General features: G+C 41.9%; 1 protein-coding gene across 15 annotated transcripts in view; it reads right to left on the reverse strand.

The window, feature by feature from the left end:
* Positions 1 to 23,579, reverse strand: part of RUNX1T1 (RUNX1 partner transcriptional co-repressor 1) — a 144,521-nt gene that overhangs the window by 58,169 nt on the left and 62,773 nt on the right. For 12 of the 15 annotated variants that reach the window (XM_065585894.1, XM_065585897.1, XM_005291570.5 and 9 more), the window contains 3 exons: positions 12,280 to 12,417; positions 4,644 to 4,885; positions 1,549 to 1,638 (listed from right to left, as the gene is read on the reverse strand). In XM_065585894.1, the coding sequence (XP_065441966.1) occupies positions 1,549 to 1,638; positions 4,644 to 4,885; positions 12,280 to 12,417 (470 nt within the window). Of the gene's footprint in view, positions 1 to 1,548; positions 1,639 to 4,643; positions 4,886 to 12,279; positions 12,418 to 14,236; positions 14,372 to 23,579 lie in introns of those variants that run through there. The other 3 variants (XM_065585900.1, XM_065585898.1, XM_042845137.2) reach the window with 2 other exon arrangements.

The following is a 23,579-nucleotide window of genomic DNA, read 5'->3' on the forward strand; positions in this document are numbered from 1 at the left end:
TAAGTTTAACTTAAACCCTTACTAGGACTTAAATGGGACATAGGACCTCCTGGAGTAGGGTGAATTTCACATTAGAAGAATTCCTTCAAACTTGTAAATCAGCTCAAGCACACTATGTCAAGCTCTTACCATGTACAGACAATGGGTTAGCAGAAAAGTCAGTACAAATAGAAAAGACCTTGACACAGACCAAAATAAAACTCTAGCAGATTCAGGAGATCCATATTTAACACTGTTAGAATGTTGAAACACATCACACGGTGCTTCATTGGTTTAACACTCATAGGCAGCAGAATAAAACCTCCTAGTGCCAACTTCTAACAAGATTCCGGAGCCAAAGACAACTAACTCTAAAGTAGTTACAAAAGAAACTAAAACAGAATACAACATCAACAAGTAGAATGCCAAAGAGTTACCACAACTACAAGTGGAAGAGAATGTTAGATTAGAAAAAGAAAACACTTCTCAGCCTACCAAGGTAACTGCTATGCTAGCTGCACCAAAGTCATATGACAGCTATCCAGGAGGAACAGAAGACATGTAAATAAAACCAAGGAAGACAATGGCTCTGCCTTTTGTTGACATCGAGATAGTTAGTGACTATAATCATGCAGTGACAAAAAACACAGCACAAGCCCACGCAGGCACTGACAATGAAAAACAACGGGAGCAGCAAAAACCTCAGATCCCAGTGGCGAACAGAACAATGCAAAAGGAAATGTCCTGAGAACACAAGATCGTGGGATCAGGAAGCCACTGAAGTTCAGAGGCAGCAGTTTTACTAACAGACAGTCAAGGAAAGGTAGAATATTCTTCTTGCATGGTAGGGGGACCAGGTTTTCTACGCTGATCTCCATGCCACACAATTTTATTTGCTTTATTAATTAGCTGCAACGGCTTTTGGATTACTTTTTTACATTTGCAATTTGGGTTTTTTTTGTTTGTTTATACTTAAATGGCAAGATATACAGGTCACCACTGGAGGCAATGGATACTGCCCTCTGCCATTTGACAGATAAATAAAAGCTTTTGAACCCATGACCTGAGTCATGTGAGTGGGTCAGAAAATAAAGATCAGACGCTTGTGAGCCCTCCTGTGTGTCATATTCTTATCATGCAGGGAAAGTATGTTACATGCCATGAAAGGGTAAAGCAACAGGTGTCCACACTACCCCTAATTCTGTGCAAATTGGACATAGCCAAATCTAGCCTTCTAAATTTACATCAGCATTACTGAGTGCATAATTGGGTTCCAGGATTTAGCTCATAGAAAGCCTCTCAATACAGTCACCTTTAGCATAAAAATAAAAAAGAAACCACATAGTGTGCACAAAATTAAGGAACTAACAACTTCTGTGAGTAGTTAGAAATGGTCAGAAAGAAAATATTTACTCTAATGGAGTTTCATCCATTAAACTATGGAAAGAAGCCTTTATGCGTTAGATTCATTTTCCTGACTCTCTTTAAAAAGAAAAACTGTAACATACATCTGTGACCTAGCAACAATATGGTTTGAAATAGTTTCCAGATCATTGAACTGTGCAATACCTTCAAAAATGGGATGACAAAAGGTCGCAGTGGGAAGTTAGTAGCTTCTTGCAGTTTGGAATGAAATTCTTCAATTGTCAAAGTAGAATTCTGTAGAAGGAAAAAAAATTCTGTCTTGGTGACATAAACAATGAAAACGCTTAACAAGAGAAATATTAGCCAAAATATTCTGTGCCAAAATTTTGCTTAATACCCATGTTCCTCCTAATGCAATATCAGAAAATTATGCATGTTACAGAGTAAGTAAATGTACTCATCTAAAAATATAGATGTAACTACATCTGAACACAGTTTCACTGCAGTGGGAGTGAATCATTTTACAAACAATCCATTTATTAGGTATATAAAGAGCAGCACTGAACTCTCAGATATTCATTGTCCATGGCTTGAAGCAAGGGCTTGAGCATCCATAGTGCCAAGCATTTCTTATATGGTGATAAACACCCTCATTTCCCCTGGATTTCAAAGAGTTAAGGGTGCTTGCTATTCAAACAGAATTTGCCTAATCCACATAGAATAGGAGGCACCATGGCAGCACAAACACAATTGTTAAATTTAAAATGGTGCCCACTATATTTTAATTCTCAGTAGAGGATTGGGAAGTAACAGGAGCATATTAACATATGTATTATAGGTGTAAATAATTCACTTTTTAAGGACACTTATTCCTCATCCGTTGGCAAATATATCTCAAAATTACTAAATCGCATCTAGGATTATATCGTACATTAGACAACCATACTACACAGAATTATTTACTACTTACATTCACTTGTACCTGTGCAAACCCAAGCAAGGCAGTTCAGAGTGCAGGGAAATCACAAAGTGCAGGGAAATCACTGAAGGCATAATTTGAGGACAATGGGCTGCACAGGTCTAACTGAATAAGCAGTTATTCTGTTATAGGTGGTGAGGTTTAAGAAGGAAAGGTCCCAGCTAGATTCCCAGAGCACAGATGACGTTTGGCAAGTTAGAAAACAGTGCTACTTATAAACAGAGGAGCACATCTGATAAGGAAATCATTGAGAAACAATAACATGGAATCCCACAAAACCACCCTTAGGGTTCCATTTTTCAAAGCAGAATCACATAAGTAAGCCTAAAATTGAAGCTATAGTTACTAAGAATGGAGAACTGTCACCTTCAAGCACACATTCACCAGATGCTCATTACATTTTACAGACTTGGACTCCACTGTTATTGCCAGTTACCTCAGCCCATGCAAGACAATTTCCCTGGCACACAGCTAATCCTACATTTCCACTGAAGTCAATGGGAGTTTTGGATATGCAACTAAATGCAGAGTAGGGCTCCTTGCAAGTCATGGAAGCGTAACATTTAAGTTGCACTGTCTAAGGTGCATTTTTAGTTCATAGTTATTGTTGGTTTGTTTATTTGTCATGGTACTGACCAGATTTTTTTAGAACTGTACAAAAACATATGTGTGACATATGTGGTCTGATATTCAGCGGTGGTAGCACTCGCAGCTCCAGATGAAGTCAGTGGCAACTCAAGTGGTAACATCTGGAAATCAGACCACGAATTTTATTTTCTAGTATATCCAAGCCCTGCTGAATGAGCTATATAGATGTACATGGGAGGCAACATTGTCAGTGGCAATAAGAAGAAACCTGGGTTCAATTTCTAGTGCTGTCACAGAATGGCAAGTGATTATGGGCAAGTCATTTAACCGCTCCGCATTTTAGTTTCTCTGTCTTTAAACTGGGGAAATTATTCGAAATGTACAGATAAACAGCATTGTAAAAAGTATTATTTCTACATACCAGGAATTCCATACAAATACCATAATAAATAACATGATATACAACTGCAATACACTGGCTTAGCACATTAAATCCCTCTTGCAGTTGGCCTAAGTGACTACAGGTCTTCGCTGGACAGGTCTATGCGAGAAAAGGTTATAAGAATACCAGCAAATCCTCCTACTGTACATTAAGCTTATATTAGCAAAAATGGTTTTTCTAGTACAGTAGAACCCCTATTTTACAAACTAATTGAAGGTTGAGGAGATCATAAAAATCAAAAAGTTCATAAAATTAAGCATCTCAGAATTACTGTAGGCATGGTATATACCTTGCAGTATGGTGTAATGCACTGCCTTCTTCTCCTCTTCTTGTCTTTCAAACCACGGCAAAGCAATTTTCAATACACTGAACACATGCTGACTTTTTCCTTTATCGACAGCACTTTTGTTATGCAATTTTTTCATCATTGGAAAAAATGGTTTGTATAACTGGCCATTCGTAAGACTGGTGTTCATAAAATCGAGCTTCTATTACAGGGGTTCTCAAACTTAATTGCCCCGCGACCCCCTCCTGACAACAAAAATTACTACACAACCCCAGGGGGAACTGAAGTCTGAGCCCACCCAAGCCCCACCGCCCGGGGCAGGGGAGGGCCAAAGCCAAAGCCTGAGCCCCTCCGCCCCTGGTGGGGGGAAAGAGGGGGCAAAGCCGAAGCCAAAAGGCTTCAGCCCCAGGCAGAGGGCCTGTAACTTGAGCCCCACTGCCCAGGGCGTGGGCTTTGGTCCCAGGTGGAGGGGCTTGAGCTTTGGCTTTAGCCCCAGGCCCCAGCAAGTCTAAGCCAGCCCTGGCGACCCCATTAAAATGGGGTCGCAACCCACTTTGGAGTCCCTACCCAGAGTTTGAGAATCCCTGTTCTATTATATAGCTTATACAGATTTCCATGCAAAATAAGCTATACTGTCAAAAGCATTTTTATACCAGTATAACTACTTGACATACGTTTTTTGCCAGTATAGACAGGTTTTAATGTATTTATTTATTTTAAATCATACCCCTAACTGAAATTACTATACTGGCAAAAGTTTCTAATGGAGACCTGGGCTGAAACAGACTACTACTTACTGACAGCTAGTGGATTTACTTCTATTAGCTCTAATGGCAGAGTGCAGGGAGGCAGGTTCTCCTGGTCCCAAGTTCCATACTCCCAGAATAACCACAGTGCATGCATGCATCAACTGTTTATTACACAACTACTAATACATCTTCCAATTTTTAAAGTTAAAACCTACTATGAACAAAAAAAGATAATAGTCACTGTTATTTGCTTACCACAAGTCCTAGCACAAGGGTACGTACTCTCTCCCCAATCTCTGGTGAAATGTCATTGCCAAACTGCTGTAAGGTTGTAAGAAATCTCTTCAGTTTGCTGAGTTGCCTTGCTCCACAAGCTGGTGGTAACTGCTGATTAGCCAGAGAGGATGAAGAGGAAGATGATGGCCCATTGCTAAAGCCATTAGGTGGAGATGGAGCTCCATTTAATGCTGTTGGTGAATGGCTAGTGCCATTGGTTACTGGTTAGAAAAAAATGGAAAGAAAGAACATTTATAAGTTTAACATGTTCTCTGTTTCACCTTAAAATTGATTGCGTAACTGTGAAAATATGAAGTAGGTGATATTTTGACTCCATTGGTATAATTAAAGATAATTAGTCTTGATAGAATGACTCTCCACAGTTCATGTATCTTGCACAGAAGCTGGTAATGGATCTGGACAGCACTAGCTCCCATATGCACACGTGTCAGACACCTGACATGTTTTCAGACCAGAACAAACATCATTTGGAGGTCAGTCTTTTGTCATAGGCTTATATTAGTGTAACATTTTTTAAAAATAAACTTCTCTGGAAAGAGTGCACACATATTTAGTGGAGGCTAAATTTATCTGAACATTTTTTATCATGTTTTGTACACACACCCGACAGCTGTGTTTATTAAAACAGGACTTTCAAGTTTTAACCTTATGCCACCCAATTAGAAGGCTATTTTCTCTCACACATATTTTATAGCCACTAACATACAGAAAGATGGATTTGTATAAAAAGGTACAACTGGTGCAATGTTCACTGTGAATTTATTGTTAAGATTGAAGGCTTGTAGCCAAGTCTCTGGACTGGGCCTTGGGAATAGATATGGATTTTTTTCCCTGGCTCTACCTCAAGACTTCCCACGTGGCCTTAGACTTAGCCTCTTCACATCTCAGTTCTCCTTCTATAAAACAGGTCTGACATACTTCCCTACTTCACAGTGCTGTTGTGTGGAACATATTAAATGATTGTGAAGTGTTCTGATTTTTTAGTAATGGGGGCCATGTAAGAACCTTAGACAAATATTATTATCATATTATTATTATTAATGATAAAATTAGAGGCTAGAACTCACACATATTTAAGAGAGAAGGGGCACCTGCTTTAGTGTTGCTATGCTAGCCTGTCAAGTTTTGAAATTCTTGTTCTCATTCTCCAGAAATGTACCAAATTAAGGCCATCTTTTTCCCTATACTGCCTTACTCGAAAACAGTTATCCAAGCAGAGTGTAACTGCTGTGGGTTTCCTACTTTAATAGCCAGAACAGCAGAAGATGAGTTTTGGGGCAAGGGATGGGCCACATATTTTAGGGCAGATGGGCCCCAACTGGGATACCCTACCTTCTTGAGCAGATTACACTAGCATTTAAGCAACAGCCCTTAGCAAAAGTTAGTGCAGAACAGCTGTGCCCTGGACGAGCACAAGAGACTGTACCTGCCAGAGCACAGTCTCTGGTGAAGCTGTTCCTCACACACAGGAGTGAACAATATATTCCATCTAGTGCGGTGGAACCAGGGCCATCCTTAGGCATACGCAGCATACGCGGCTGTGTAGGGCACCCGAAAATTTGGGGCACCCCCGTTTCTTAGTGTCCACCCTCCCACCTCTTCCTATCCCTGTTCTGACCATTGCAGGCTCCCACCACAGCTGGCTGCTGTAGCCTGGTGAGTCTTCCTCTGGAGGGGATCTAGTATTTAAAAGTAAAAAAGCCTTCCAGCCTGCCAGACCTATTAGCACACTGAAACTGTTAAAGAGCCATTCAAGTGGTAATGAAGCCATTTAACAGGCATTTGCCAAGCCCCAGATAAAAACTGTCAGTTTCTGAATTTGCTGACAAAAACAGTTGCACATTACTGTAATATTAACTCAGAACATGTTAGTCTACAGGATCTTAGTTTAAAATTTGCTTTAAAAATATTTCATTAGTGTGTTGCTGAAGATTATAAAATCACATATCTAAAAAATCCTTGCATAGATTTTTATATGCACAAGCTGAGTATTCATCTTTAGTCTTAAATGCTTGGATCTTCAGACGTATAGTTTTTTAAATAAATCCTTCAAAAAACCATCCTCATCTAAAATACACATGCGAGCCTGGGCTGCCATTGGGCAGAAACAACAAGGAGTCTGGTGGCACCTTAAAGACTAGCAGATCCTTGTTGTTTTTGTAGATACAGACTAACACGGCTACCCCCTGATACTTGACACCATTGGGTAGAGGGGCACAAGTTTAATAATACTGCATAAAACCTAAGGATGGCCCTGGGTGGCACAGACAACGTGCCAGACATGCTCTATGGACCAATGTAGTGGCAGAACAGGGCCATTTGTTGATTCTTCTGCTGAGCAGGGGCCACTCATATTCCAGCCTTTAACAACAACCTTTCTTTTGCAGAATCAATGCACCCCCATAGCCACCCAAAAACTGAACAAGCCCCGAATTTGGCCCGTGATGTACCATAAAACATTCTTCCACAAATAACAAATGGAGAATCACCTACATGGGAGGATAAAAAATTAAAAAATGACAGGTGGCTGCTCACTGTAAACACTGAACAGACAGACTGGTGACACACTGAGCTCACTACTCTCTAGAACACAAACATTATTTTAACATTTTCTTAGCCACTGGCCTCTCTCAGGCAGTGCCCTATAAAAACATGCCAGCCCCTCTGTTACTTAGGCCATGTCTACACTTACAGGTAGATTGGCCCTGCTGTGATCGATGCAGCAGTGTCGATTTAGCAGGTCTGGTGAAGACCCGCTAAATCAATGGCAGAGCACTCTCCCATTGACTCTGGTATTCTAGGTACCCAAGAAGAGTAAGGTAAGTCGACCTAAGCTACATTGATTTCAGTTACGTTATTTATGTAACTGAAGTAGCGTAAATTAGGTCGATTTACTGCGGTAGTGTAGACCAGCCCTTAGTAACAGCGAGTTATCCTCTCGCATAGCCATCCCTATTTCTTGATCACAACTCTTCTTTCACCCATTTTGAATGCTGCCAACTCTCACTAAATTTCAGCAAATTTACCACAATTCTGTGGCATTTTCAGAGTGATTTCTGTCCAAGCAGTAGATATAGCAGCAGTTCCATTTTGAGAACACTAGATTCTTAGATTCCAAGGCCATTGTTATCAGATTGACCCCCTGTATAACACAGGCCATAGTATTTCCCCCAAATAATTCCTAGCCTTTAGAAAAACATCCATTCTTGATTTAAAAATGGTCAGTGATGGAAAATTCATCCAATGGTTAATTACTCTCACTGTTAAAAATGTATGCCTTATTTCCAATCTAAATTTGTCTAGCTTCAACTTCCAGCCACTGGATTGTATTTTACCTTTTTCTGCTAGACTGAAGAGCCCATTATTAATTATTTGTTCCCCAGGTAGATATTTATAGACTGTAATCAAGTCACCCCTTAATCTTCTTTTTGATAAGCTAAATAGATCAAACTCTTTGAGTCTATCACTATAAGGCATGTTTTCTAATCCTTGAATCATTCTTGTGGCTCTTCTCTGAGCCCTCACCAATTTATCAACACCCTTCTTGAATTGTGGACACCAGAACCAGACACAATATTCCAGCAGCAGTCGCACCAGGGCCAAATATAGATGTAAGATAACCTTTCTATTCCTATGCGAAATTCCCCTGTTTATGCATCTGTAGCGGGATGGTCACCCGCTCCTGCCCTGAGGGGTTTAAAACAGCCCTGGAGGAGGGCTGTGGAAGGGCAAGATGCCTGGGCTGATTGGGAGGAAGCCGGCTCAGCTGGGGCCACGCCCCAATCAAGGCCCAGCTGGCCCTATAAAGGCTTGAGCCAGGAGTTCAAGCAGACAGAGTCTCTCTCTGACTGGAGAGGGAGACAGGCCTGGCTGCTGGAGAACTCACCTGGGGACCTAGAGTGAGGCAGGGCTAGGGAAAGGCCTTAGGAGCTGGGAAGCCCTAGGCCAGCAACTCCCCAGGCTGCAGGGCCTAGTCTTAGGCCCACCTAGGTATTGGGCTTGCAGAGGGGCAGCCTGAGGGTGGGTAAAGGCAGCCAGTCCAAACCCTTTTGCCTATGATGAGTGGCTGATACTGCAGTCTGCCTCAGTGAACGGGGACTAGATGGAGACTGGGCAGTAGCCAAAACTGAGGCGAAGTGAGGATGGTGGGTGGGGAAACCCAAAGAAAGTGGGGTACTGCCAGGGGGGGCAGCACCCAAGACAAGGACACGGGGGTCCTGGGAGGGACACGGGGGTCAATGGCAAGCGGATCACTGGCCTGCAGAGGGCGCTCCTGGGTCAAAGAGCTAATTCCTGAGGACGACCAGTAAGGGGTGCCGCAGGAGTGAGTCTGAGCTGTGTTAAAGCATCCCAAGATCATATTAGCTCTTTTAGCCACAGTATCACACTGGGAGCTCATGTTCAGTTGACTATCCACTACAACCCCCAAATCTTTTTAAGTCACTGCTTCTCTGGATAGTCTCCCATCCTGCAAATAATGCCTATATTCTTTGTTTCTAGATGTATACATTTACATTCACTCATATTAAAATGCATAGTTTGCTTGTGCCCAGTTTACCAACTGATCCAGATTGCTCTGTATTAGTGACCTGTACTCTTCATTTTTTACCACTCCCCCAATTTTTGTGTCATCTGCAAACTTTATTAGTGATGATTTTATGATTTCTTCCAGGTCATTGATAAAAATGTTAAATAGTGTAGGATCAAGAACCGATCCCAGTGGGACTTCGCTGGAAACACACCAGCTCCATGACAATGCCCTGTTTACAATTATTTTTCAAGACCAATCAGTTAGCCAGTTTTTAATCCTTGCTATGTGTGCCATGTTCACTTTATGTGGTTCTATTTTTCTAATCAAAATGTAATGTGGCACCAAGTTACTAGAGAACATGGCTCCTAGGTTGGGTGGCTCCTGCAGAGCTTCAGCATAAGAACATAAGAACGGCCATACTGGGTCAGACAAAAGGTCAATATAGCCCAGTATCCTGTCTTCCGACAGTGGTCAGTGCCAGGTGTCCCAGAGGGAATGAACAGAACAGGTAATCATCGAGAGATCCATCCCCTGTCACCCACTCCCCATTTCTGGCAAACAGAGACTAGGGACACCATCCCTGCCCATCCTGGCTAACAGCTATTGATGGCTATTAGCCAGGATGGACACAACTCCAGCGTGTGTGCTGAGTAGGGGAAGCAGTATCCAAACCAGAGAGGAGCTGGCTTAGGGAAGCCCCAGACAGCAGCCACAGCAGCTCCAACCCATGCTCCTCTTAATGCTGCATTGGGGTGGGTATCTGAATTAATATAGTACATTAAATACAGTAAAGATTGTGAGGCACTCAGATACTATGGTGAGGGGAGCCATACAAGTACCTAAGATAATGTAAGTGAAGATTTGGAAAGGATGGGAGTGTGTCACACTCTCCAGCAGGACACTGACCAGATGTCCTCTGCCTCCTCACTCACTGCTCTGAGCTCTATACTGAGTCCATACAGGAGGGGACAAGGGGCGGTGGACCAAGGAGAATGACTTAGAAGGCCCAGAAAAGCAGGGAGCACAGAACCTCGGGAAGGGTCAGGAGAACCAGGCAAATACTGTGTTCAGAGGAGGCAGTAGATAGGGACTGTCTGGGAGCCTGAGGAAAGTGTCCACAGGGAACAGGAAGAAGTAGAAGAGGCCCTACCTTTGTGTGTACATGTTCCATCTGGAAACGCGTGCACACACACACACACACACACACACACACACACACACGGTAAGGACTAAGGATGGCACATTCTGAAAATAATTAAACAAACAACAAAAAAGGAAGAAATACACAATAAATAACTAACATAAATAAACACAATTTTTGTTTTAAATCTTATCTCAGTCCCCTGATGGTCAAATTTGTAGGTTGGCAAAAGTCTGTGTTGTTGACAAAACAGAATTTAATATTTGCAATTTTCAACAAAACCGTGAACAAGTTAGTGATTCTTCTTCTGTAAACACCAACCAGCCCAGAAACGGATACACGTGGGCTGTGGACATTCACATATTATTGGGAAACAGACACTAGAACAGTACTGTTTGTACTGTAACTTGGCACTGTTGTAGGCAGATGCCAGATCACTTGAAGATTAAAAAGTTTTAAAGTTAGAGGTAGGTTTGATATCAACAGCATGAGGAAAACAAAGGAATCCCCTAAAATGCATCGGTTCACATAGATTCTAGACTTATCCAACAAACACAAATTCTGCAAAGCCTACAGATACTGATTAAAGGAAAGCTATGTCCTCTTCTTGTTATTGATAATAGAGTTTTATAGCATCCATAATTGTGCTTGGCATTTCACACAAGATACAAGTCACAGCTCTGATGAACTTACAATTTAATATTGCAATCCTGCAACAACTTAAAGAACTTAAAGAACATGCAAATCTTTAAGTACATGAGCAATCCCTGAGCCTACTCACATGCTTAAAGTTAAGCAGTTTTATAAGTCTTTGCAGGATCAGTGCCTATGAGTGAAATTTATGCCTGTGCAGAAGGCTAGTACAAATATTATTCACCATTTAAGTCACATGTAAATCCTCCAAATAGGGCTCCCCTGGAATTTAAGAGGTACCCAGGCCTTGCACTTGCCTTCTGCACAGGGGTAAATTGCATGTGCTAAATGGTGTACCTGACAGACAAGGAGGGGGCAAGGGACAAGGGTTGCAGAAATAAAATGGTGCTGTTACTGTGTGTAAGCATACACATGCCTACATGGTTCACAAGTATTTATATTAAAAAATGTCAACACACTTTTATTTTTATATTATAACAATGCAGTGTAAGAGACAAAAAATATTTATTTTTAGAAATGGGGGAAAGAAAATAGAATAATGAATAATGACCCAGATAATGGACCAGATTCTGATCTCAGTTACACCGATATAAATGCAGAGTAACTCCATTGATGTCAATGCAGATTTTTTTGCATTTGTATCAGGTTAACAGAGACTGGAATCTGGTCCACAGTGATTGAGGTAAGTCAAATAGTCACAGGCTAGGGATTTCCAGATTCAGTGTGACTGGTTCGAGATAAAAAGATATTTCAGCATCTTTTGAAAACATGACTGCTAATGTAATTCCTGGTTAATGTTTATTAATTTATTTTCAGGAGGAAGGAGAGGGGAAAGGGCATTTATCTTTGAATATCTTTGTCTTTCCCCTTCAAAAACAGATTAATACTACTGCATTTATTCAAAAGGGAATGCGATTTCACCACACCACACCAATAAAGCTGAGAAGAAAGTCTCCATATTTCTTTTATCAGGAATTATATCATTGGAGCAAGAGTGCAGGGGAAGTTAGCACTGACTATTCTTTCACTATGCACCCAACCCACCAATAAATTAGGACACCTCTGAACTGACTGGCTTCACAAATTAAAATGTACTGATCTGTAGTGTTCTTAGTTTTGCGTAATGACTTTATTGCAGTATAATGAATTGCTGCTCTAGTCATGTCAGATAGGGTTCTCTTCACATAATTTATTTCTTACATACAGGAAAAATCAAAATCTCACATGCAAAAGAATATGGAACAAAGCAAGAAAATAAGTCTAATTACACGTTGTGGGTGTGAATGAACTGGTTCTTGGAGCTCCTTGGGTGGTGGGAGGAGGTGGCATTGTTGGAGGCGTCAGCCTGGATTGCGTCTTCACATCCACGGGTGAGTCTGGCATTGTGGAATGCTTCTCAGTGCGATCTGTAACATACCACATGAACACACTATTTTATTTCTCCAAATACATCAGTTCTGAATAAAAAGCTTAACCATGAACTAAGCAGCTTCAGCAGCTTCTGCGGAAGATAAACATATTTATCTACTTCCGCTTGTTTTTTCAAGATTACATCGTTGAAACTGCACTTAAGAAGGTGTAACACAGATAGGACCTCATTTATAAGCAGGGTCGTATTATCTTGTGTTTTTATTTCTAGCATGTGCAGATGCTACCCCCAAAACAGTATTGGAGCTGCAATAATGCCACCTCACTTGAAGGCTTTAACATTAGCCAAAAGGAGAAATTAGATGAAGAGTCAGGAAGGTAATAAATCCCCTTATGACAACTCTGGAAGAACAAAAACCTGAAGCGCTTTTGTACAGGTGAGATATTGGCCATAGCCAGCGCTCTTCATGACTGGTTTTCCCTGTAGCACATGCTGCCTTCTTCATCTTTTGTCTTTGTAAGTATAACGGATATCAGGGTTAATACTGCCTGTCTCCTGCCCAGGTTTACCAGTCCGCCTCCTGGTTCTTTTTTAAATCAACAAGAAATAAATACCATATGCCACATAACACAAGGTATCTTTGGCAGACACAGGACTCGTGCATTTATACTAGTTTATTATTAATATAAAAAACACTGTCAGCTGTTTCAACTTATACCTTTAACATCAAGGACAACTGCAGGCATCCTCCAATTTTGGGAAATTTAAAGAAGCAAGAAGAAAAAGGACTAGACAATTCTCCTGATGCAAGATATTTGCCACTGAAACTACAAGATTTAACTCTGTTTTACCAGCTTTTATACCTAAATTCAAGAGGTACATTTGAAAAAAAAAAAGAAAATCTTAAAATCTGTATATCAAGAATGGGCAAAACAAAGCAATACACCATATACCTATTTAAGGCCACACTGTGATTGCCTTACTCACATCAGCAGTTCATTGAGACTCCTGGAGTAAGTAAGATGATCACATTTAGCCTTTAGTGGTCATTAGCTACTAATGTAACTTTTCCAAAGTTATTCCCCAGGAAAAACAATTGCAAAAATATTTGTTCTTGAGAAGATGAGGCCTTCAAACTGTCGATAAAAACAGATACAAGATACACACAAATACATACATAAAATTATATACGCACATTATATTATATATAACATGCACATATGTGTATTAAAGAGGGATTCCAGTAATATATTTTTCAATAGAAATATTTTAAAGGACCTTTAGAAATAATACCAGTTCATTTAATTTAAAAAGAGCAGGTAATACCAAAGAATGTTGTGGTCCCAATCCCTTACTACTAAGAAACTACAGAAATATGACATGGCCACATATTCTGCAAAGTTTTGCAGTTGCAGAAACTATATTCAACATTTTCTTTCTCTTTTTGAAAAAAAGACCAGTTTCTATAAAGAGAGTTGTTAGTTTTTTTCAGACTTTAGAAATAAAAAACCCTAAGACTGAGAAAGTAAAACCATATGAGTGGAAGGGAATATACTTTGTAATCATAGCAGTAAAGAATCTGCAGTGTTGATCTAAGGTCAATAATCTCCGTAGTGTAGTAAACAGTGTCCAAAAAGACTGGCTGAAATTGTAAGGCATCTACACAGCCAGGTGAAGTGTGGTAACTCAAATAATGGGAGCAATTATGTTTTCCATACAAATCTCTCTCTGTATTGCTATGCTGAAACATTTAAACCAACAACTGCAACAAATCATTTATTTAAAATAAAGAACTTTGGAAATTAGCCTCAAAATGTTAATTACTTTCTTAATAGTTTAATTTATCTCACACTCACCTCAACCAACCTCAGCAACAAGGGAATAAATAGCTTTCAACTCATGTTGCAGCTGAGGGAAAGAGGCACAGCAGTGAGTAGAGGCCCTCCTAAATAAAGGCAAATATTTCTGCCATGCCAAGAAAGGAGAGAGAAAGGGAGGCTTGCCAGAGCTGGCTGGGAGATAACAGTGGGAACTGCTGGTCCATCTGGTTTTCATTCTGCTAACACTCACATTGAACTGTTAGAGAAGGCAGTCCAGGTACACAGATTTGAAGCATGTGGGAGCACAGACACAGCCAGGGAGAAGATGGAGGTGGGTGGAGGAAAGAGAGAGAGAAGTCAAAACTCCACTAGCAGTCTGCTGGTCACACTGAGCAGGCACAATCTATATCCTCCCGTTCAACTGTTGATAACTAAAAGCAATTCTGCTATCATGAACAATCACAACTTCTTCCTTCCTCCCCGCAAGTCCACTTAGCTTTTGATCTGGCCTGAATTTTGGAACAATCCCTACTCAGAGGGAAAATGAGCACATTTAAGAAACAGACTAGAATGGTTTATATTTTGTTATTTAAATGGACCATGTAGTTGCACTAGTGTATTGTTTTTGTGCTCCAGTTTCAGATTTTCAATATATTATAACCTGTTCATGTAACGATCCAGGATTTCTTTTTAAATGATTTTTATTCACTAATTTATTATGTCCTTAAGCACATAGGTTTATCTTTAATTACAGTAGTAAGTATAACTATTGTTACCCAGAAATGCATTAGCACCACTCCTGTTAGGGTGACCACCTTTTCAAAAGGCAAAAGGGGGACTCATGCAGGAGTCCCGCTCCTCTCTGTGGCCCCAGCTCTGCCCCCTCCTCCCTGAGCCACCACCCCTGCTTCTCCTCATCCCCCCGAAGCCCTGCACCCTGCCAGGCTGGAAGCCAGAGCCAGGCCATGGTAAGAGCTGCCTAGGGAGCCTGGGCTGCTGTGGGGAGCCCTGGACCCTCCACCTGCCCTGGGTGGGGGGGGGAGATGGCGAGAGCAACCCCCAGCCCATGTCCCCAGGCAGGCCACCCAGGACAGGTGGAGCATCCAGAATTCCCCACAGCAGGGCCTTGGAGGGAAGAGGAGGAGCAGGGGGCAGGGTCTTGTGATGAGGGGAGCTAAGGCCCACCTCAGCCATCCTGCCTCCCACCATGAAAAGGCTGGTGGTACCCCTGAGCCTCAGGCACATATGGAGTGCACTGCAGGGAATCTGGGTCAAATGCTGTCCCGGAGTCATTGGGGAGTGGGACTTGAACTCTGCATTTTGGGACTGTCCCGCCCAATTCTAACAATGCCACACCTGGCAGACTCGAGGCTGCATGCTCTCCTGAAAAGGGTAGGGTTTGCAGTGCCAGAAAGGAAACAGACTGCAAAGCTTGCTCTTCTGCCTGGAAGGCACAGAACAACCACACAGATATTGAGCCATCCCAGGAGGATGGCCTTCTCCTCTGTACTTGTGTTGGGGACAGGAAGACAGGATACTGGGCTAAATGGATCTTTGGTCTGACCCACTATGGCCATTCTTATGTTCTCATGTTCCTCCTCTGGCACAAAAGCTCCTCCTGCTGCTGCCACCATTAACTCTCCACCCTTTCCCTGAGTTGTAGATTCCCAGACATGTGCGTACAGCAGGTGCTTCCCAATTTTACTTACCCACCCACAAACTTGCAGAGCCCTGACTACTCTGATTTCAAACACAGGGGCTCCTCAAAGAAGATAAAGGAGTAGAGAGGTGAAGAAGAATTCTGAAGTGTCACCGCTTATACACACTATTACAAATAGTAATAGGGAGGGATAGCTCCCCATTACTGGGGAGGGATAGCTCAGTGGTTTGCGCATTGGCCTGCTAAACCCAGGATTGTGAGTTCAATTCTTAAGGGGGCCAATGAGGGTTCTGGGGCAAAATCAGTACTTGGTTCTGCTAGTGAAGGCAGGGGGCTGGACTCAATGACCTGTCAGGGTCCCTTCCAGCTCTAAGAGATAGGAATATCTCCATTTATTATAAATTCTTGTTATTCTAATTGTGAGCCTTGTAATATTTGTTGTTTTTTAAAGCCCCAGGTTCTGGAGTCATGTGATTATTACATGAGACTCTTTTCTTTTCTTTTTTAAAATGAAAATTGAAACAGTGTTCACCCTCATAGTTGCAAAGAAAAGCCTAAAAATGTGAACCCTAAAAGACTCAAAAATCTAAAGACAAATAAAAAGGAGCCAACATTTATTATTGTTAAAATCTCATTTTGGAGGGCTCATGTTTTTTGGATGCTTGGGGTTTGTAATACTGCCTATACAGTCTTCACACAAGTCCCATGTGGATTTTTTCATCTCTGTACATATAAAGGGGAGGGAGAGCATCCACTCCACAGCCTAAAGAGGAAGTAGGGTTACCAGGCATCCGGTTTTCGACTAGAACGCCTGGTCGAAAGGGGACCCTGGCAGCTCCGGTCAGTACCACTGACCGGGATGTTTAAAGTCCGTTCGGCAGTTCTGCGGGTCTAAGGCAGGCTAGTCCCTACCTGTCCTGGCACCGTGCTGCACCCTGGAAGCGGCCAGTGCCCCCGCCCTGAGCACCGGCTCCGCACTCCCAATGGCCAGGAACCGCAGCTAATGGGAGCTGGGGGGTAGGGGATGCGTGTGGGTGAGAGCAGCGCACAGAGCCTTCTGCTTTGCCCTCCCCCCAAACCCCCCTCCCCACCTAGAAGCCGGACCTGCTGGCCGCTTCCAGGGTGCAGCGTGGAGCCAGGACAGGCAGGGAGCCTGCCTTACCCTTGCTGCGCCGCTGACCGGGAGCCGCCTGAGGTAAGCCTGCGACCCAACCCTGACTCCCAACCCCTTGCCCCAAACCTGAGCCCCCCCCAAACCCAGAGCCCCCTCCTGCACCCATAACCCCTCATCCCCAGCCCCACCCGAGAGCCCGCACCCCCAGCCTAGAGCTCATACCCCCTCCTGCACCCCAACCCCTGCCCCAATCCAGTGAAAGTGAGTGAGGGTGGGGAGAGTAAGCCACCAAGGAAGGGGAAATGTAGTGGGTGGGGGTGGGACCTCGGGGCAGGGGTAGGGCCTTGGGGAAGGGGTGGAGCTAGGGTGATCGGTTTTGTGCAATTAGAAATTTGGCAACCATAAGAGGAAGACATATTCACATATATGTTGGTTTACAGGGATTCATGTGCATTTGCTCCATTTTCATTACATATGGGCTCATATGCCTTGAGTTTCACTTGGAATTCAAAAGAACTAAAAAAAAAACCCCCAACAAAACCCTAGTCAAAACTGTAGAATTCCATGCGGTTTCACATGGTTTTGATGCAAAAGCATAAAACTAAACCCATGTCTGCAAACCTTAATTCATATACACCTAGGGTGAGTTTTGAATCTGTAATTAAACCAGGTGAGTTTTGAATAGCTTCAGGTCCATGATGAAAGCTTCACACAGCCCATATGTTCACCATCTCTCAAAACCTCACACGTAATTTAAGAGTACAGTTCGAATGGATAGTGAGAACAGCCTATTTCAGGTGTAAGCATTTCTACTTCAGAATACTAATAAGCAGCCAAAGCTCTGGAATGGTTAGTCTAGTCCTACCAAATGGGTCTTAAGCCCAGAGATCCTCCAAACTACAAGAAAAAGGAGACCATCTGCAATTCATTCTGTATTGTTCATTGCAATCAATTCAGGATGGAGATAGATGGTGAAATAATGGGCCAGCCCTAATCCATACACACAAGCCTCTGGAGCAATGACAGATTTAGGATAAATTCAGAAAGTATGTTTCAAGTATGCAGGGATTTATTGCATTTGTTTTGGATTATATTAAAAAAAAAACATTTTGAAATATACATTCTTGAATTTCTTTTACAGCAAAGAGCTAAGAGCTGTGATTTAACCACAGAAACTTTTTGCTCCATTTTAAATTAAAGAATGCCGTAAAACCAACTTTAAATTATGACGTTTCTTTGGTGGATTTTTTGGTTCAAGTAACTACACTGTTCTTGTCATACATTCAATTTTTACAATGGGAACTATTTTTACCACTGTTTTTAGCTGTTAAATGAATGTTGATATTTACTATAAGTGTAACCAGCCTTATAAAGTAAATATGGGGGGAAAAACACAAAGAAAAATCCCCCCAAAACCCAAAACATGTGCATGAGAGAGGAAGGGGGAAAGAGATGTACATGTATTCAAATAGATTTACTTCACTTCCTGTATCCTAAATGATTTAGTCCATTTTTAAAACAAGGCGGTCTTTCATATATGGCAAAATTTCAGCATAAATGGCAGGCTTCCAAGTCTAATGCATCAAGGAAGGCTGATCTATGGAACAAAATATGGAATATATAAATATTTTACTGATACAGTTTCAATAGCCAATTCAATGTCAAGCATTTCTAGAAGTGGTATGTTTTCAATTTCCTTTTTTAAATGAAAAAACGTATGGTATAATACGCTGTGGCATTTATTTTACTTTTAGTTAGAGCAAACAGTTCCAGATGTATATTCAGACATGAAAGATTCTTAAAAGACGCTCTATATTAATTTTACCTAGTATTCCTATGGCAACCCACAAAAAAATTGGTGTTAAAGGTTGCTGAATTAAACCAGTTTAAATTTCTACTGTCTAGTTTCCTTTACAACTTACCCTGTAAACTAGCAAAAAGGAATGTAAAAAGCCCCATGCATGTAACAGAATAGAAAAATAAGTTGATCCAGATATATAAATTGAGCTCAAATTAATCTAAAAGGATTTTGTACTGGTGACCATCACCGTAGTATCCATACTAATATTACTGTCAAATACACTATTGTGATGGTTTTGAGATGGATAGCACATTAATAACATACAAAACAAGGGAATGGGTCATAACAGTGATGAACTGAGAGAGGAAAGCCCAATTAAGTCCAGCGAAAAGTAATTATTTAACAGTTACATAGCACTTTTCACCCATACATCTAGCACTTTGCAAAGTCTCGTTCTCCCCATTTTAATTACAGACAGGTAAGCTAAGAAACACAGAAGACAGTTTGACTTGTCTAAGATAATACATAGGAAGTGCTGCTAGTACTGAGAAGAGAACCCAGGACTCCTGACTACCAGACCCATCCTTTATCAACTACACTACAATGAAAGGAAGAAGAGGAAAGAATGTTTTAATTCAGTCCCTAGGAACTATCTGAAGGTAGCTGTTCAGTGAGAGAGAGAGATTTGCTTGAGTGTTAAAGGAAACAAGTAAGCAATGGAAGAAGGCCATTCCTCCCTTCTCCACACTCACTATTTTTGGGAAATACTGGAAATCTCTCTGTGCAGCCACAGAACATGATGTACAGTCAGCAGCACTGCAGCTTCTCCCTCCATAAAGTACTGCCAATGTGCCTCAAATTTGTTTGAGAGAGACAGCGAGTGCAGTCCAGTCTTCATTCCCATTCATTTCTTGGCCTCTCTACTTGAGGCTGCAAAAAGGGATTCTGATGCTCATGGAGGTTTTTGTGCAGTGAACAAATGTCCTGAAACCCTCACTTCACTCACTCAGTCTACAGAACTAAACAGACATTCAGAATTTTCTGAATCCGTCTCAACTGGATTCAAAATACTGACCTAGAGGTGGGGAAGGAATCTGAATCCCATTACAAATTCTGTGGCCAGAAGAAACCCCTCAACAAGGATCTTAAAGCAGTAGTACTGTATTAAAGGTAAATCAAACTTTCAGGCACTATCCTTCATCTGAAGAATAGTATGCAGTCCTAACAGATATATATATGAGGAATAGGTATGCACACAAGACAACAGAGATGGAAGATATCAACTGGGCTTGCAAGATGACATAACAATTGATGGCATCTTCAGTATGATGTGCATGAAGCTCTTAAACACCAACAAATATAGTTGATTTTCCGTAGTGCAATACAACAGCTTTCTGACAACCTTATCTCATTCTTTTCCAACTCAAATAGTTGAGCCCTTAATCATCTTCTCCACATCATCAGCTATTTTTGGAAATAAATGGAAGTACATCCATTCTATCCATTTCTGCTCAGTTCTTTCATCTTCTGCATATAAAGTATGCTTCTGAGATTGCCCTGAAATTATCACAGACACCAAGTTATCAGACTATTTCTTTAGCACATCTAAAACAAGGCAATGAAAATAATGTATCCAACACTCTGTCACATGAATTAACAAGGGTGTTTGTGATATTATCCCCTAACTCGAATCTAAAGGGTTTGTGGATTATATGTGCCAGGCAAATGCCAGCATATGCTTTGGAAAACTAGACGGTCACTCATTACCATGACAACCAACGATGCAGGTATGAAGCACACCTTTTAGTTTGGATTCTGGGACTAGTGTCTGCTGCAAATGGGCATGGGTTGAATATTCTTAAGGAATTGAGAGGTGTATCACCCCATGCTCAATGAAGAGAAGAGAAGGGTGTTCAGGGTTATGGGTTGCATGAAAGGTAAAATGATCCAGTTGTTCTAAATCCTGAGTTGAGATGCCTTTGCTCTGACAGATTATTTGATTGCAAACTCCCAAAAGAAACACACTTAGCATATGATTTTATTTAGAGAAGTGTTTGTTTTATATTTTATTTATTTTAAGTGTTGTTTTGCTAAAGCATTTAACTTTGAAAACTCAGTTAATTTTTAGTCACTTTTGGACTGCAAATACTGAACCCACAATTTTGTCACATGTATACATTTCCTGATGTATCTTCTCTTCCTTTGCCTTGTGGTTTCTGTTGTTAAAGTCCAAAACAATAATTGGCTGGGGAGGGTGTAGTCTAAACCCAGATTAAACATCAAAAAAACATTCTACTAAATATTTCAGTGGGAACTTAAGGAGATAATCTTTCGCCCTAGGAGAGGTCTACAAGAAAAATAAGGGTTAAAATGAGGCAGCAGCTTTAGTTCTTATTAAACCTTCAAAATATAAAATCCACAAATTCCCTTGTCAAGGCTGACTGCATAGCAGTTGGACCATATTGAAAGCAATGACAATACATATTCATTTTAAATACCCAGTGATCTTGGCAGTTAAACGTTATAAAAATTCCTATACATATATGAGTATGCAACTAAGGCAATTAATAAGCAAAATGTTCTCCCAAATCTGTACTCTAAATGTTATTATCCTAATCCACCACTATGTTTCCTGAGTCTTTTCCTACTTTTTTTTTTTTTTTTGCTGCGAAGGCAACACACCAGAACTGTATGGAGTAAAGAGACTCATGGGAGCAGAGGAGTGGAATCTTCAACCCTACGCCCACCCGGCAACAGCTAACACAGAGGTGCTTGCTCCCCAACGACTTTTATAAATTATGGAGAGGGGCAGCACATATGACAATTCCTTCAGATTGGTGAACAATCCCACCTAGCCCTTTACTCCCGCGAACAGAGCCATTGGAGCATCTGGGTTTGTGGCTTTGAAAGGGCTCTCCACTTCACAGTATTTCACTTGCTTTTTGGTCCTTGGTCCTCCTGGTAGAGGTAGTAATGGTGGAGGATCTGTCCTCAGAGGGTTCACTTATAGCAGCGGTTCTCAACCGCGGGTCCGCGATCCCCCAGCCCTTTCAGGGGGATGTAAGATCCTGCAGCTGAAACCCAGAGCCCGAGCCCTGGCACCTCCTGCCGCAGGGCTGAAATCCTAAAACCTGGAGTCCCTCGCTGCGGGGCTGAAAGCCCCGAGCCCTGGCGCCCGCCTTCACAGGGCTGAAAGCCCCAAGCACTGGTTGCCCTCCCCCTACCCCCACTTCAGTGCCAGAGCAGGGCAGTCCCAGGGGCAGCTCCACACCCGCCCCCTCCTCCTCTCCCTGCCCTCGAAGTCCCACCCCCTGGCCAGGTTGGAGGCGGGAAGCCAGAGCCTGGCAGTGTGGGCAGCTGCTACTCTGGCTGGTGTCATGGAGCAGCAGCCACGGCATTCCCCTGTCTGCTGCTGGTGACCGGGTTTGCAGCTGCTCCTCAGCTCACACAGCCAGTAAGAGCCACCCAGGCACGGGGACCCAGCTCCATGGCTGGCAGAACCCTTGGGGAGCAGTGACCACAGGGGAGCCCTCCTGGCACACAGCCTTTAGCTATCCCTCCTGCATCCTGAGCTACCCCCCTGCCCACACACAGTCTCTAGTTACCCTCTCCTTGCATCCTGAGCAGTTTAACTTTTTGAGTTGAACTCTCACCACACACAACCCAGACAGGCTGGGTGGCCTGGTGAGGTGAGTCAGGGGGTGGAGATGGCGCTGCCTTCCTGGACCCTGCTGTGCGGAGCTGGCCCAAGCCCCACCAGCCCTTGCCCCACCCCCAAAATAGAAGTAAAACTACACCTATGCACGAGGGCCCACCCCTGGCCCAGAGTCCCAAGTCCCTCCACCCTCCCCCGCTGGGCCCTGGAGTTTTTATAGCATGCTGAGGAGGGCCTCAGAAAGAAAAAGGTTGAGAACCCCTGACTTAGAGTACTTGGAAGCTATAGAAGAAACTAGATACCATACATATCTAAAAACTCCAGTCTCACTAAAAACAAATAAATGCAGTTTGTACACACCCACACCCACACACCATATATTACATAGTGTGAGTATGATGCCTGGAGGCGGTGGGAAAACTATGAAAGATGTTCAAGAATTCTTTTCCTTTCTTCCCTGCCCCCAACAAAATTTCCTGACTGGATCTGCTAAAGGCATCTTTAAAAAAAAAAAAAAAAAAAACAAGACAGGTTTTTTTTAATCCACAGAATTAAATTTACAAGAATCAATATTAACAATAAATAAGGAGTAAGCCTGTGATACATGGTTCAATGTTTAAAGTGAAATACAAATAGTATGTCTATTTTATGTTAAAAATAAAATGTAATGCACACTATGCTCAGTTTAGAAGAGTTAACACAGAACCAACAGTAATATTATTTCCCCAAAATTAAGCAGAATTGCAGTCTCATATGTATAAACAATTCCAGATTAGAAAATCCTCATATTATCTTATTTTATGTACATGCAAAGCAAAATTAGCCATAAAATTAACCTGACAGTATAAATTATATTACTATCAATTCAGAAGGCATCATTTATACAATATTACAGAGGTCCTCTAGGCTTATTAATGATCATATTAGGAAAAAAACATGCTGATGGACAACTGAGAGAAAGATATATGGAGTAGGGTAAAGAAGATCATTATGTATACCACAGCTTTGTATACAGAAATATTTTCCATAAGTCTTACTGAAAGTCTCTCTAATTTATATGCACATAGAACATGATCCTGTGAAGATAATGAATGGCCTGAAGTCTCATTGCACTCAGTGGGATTTTAAAATGCTCAGAACCTTCCAGGA

The sequence above is a fragment of the Chrysemys picta genome, chromosome 2 (genome assembly GCF_011386835.1).
Source record: "Chrysemys picta bellii isolate R12L10 chromosome 2, ASM1138683v2, whole genome shotgun sequence".
NCBI lineage: Eukaryota > Metazoa > Chordata > Testudines > Emydidae > Chrysemys > Chrysemys picta.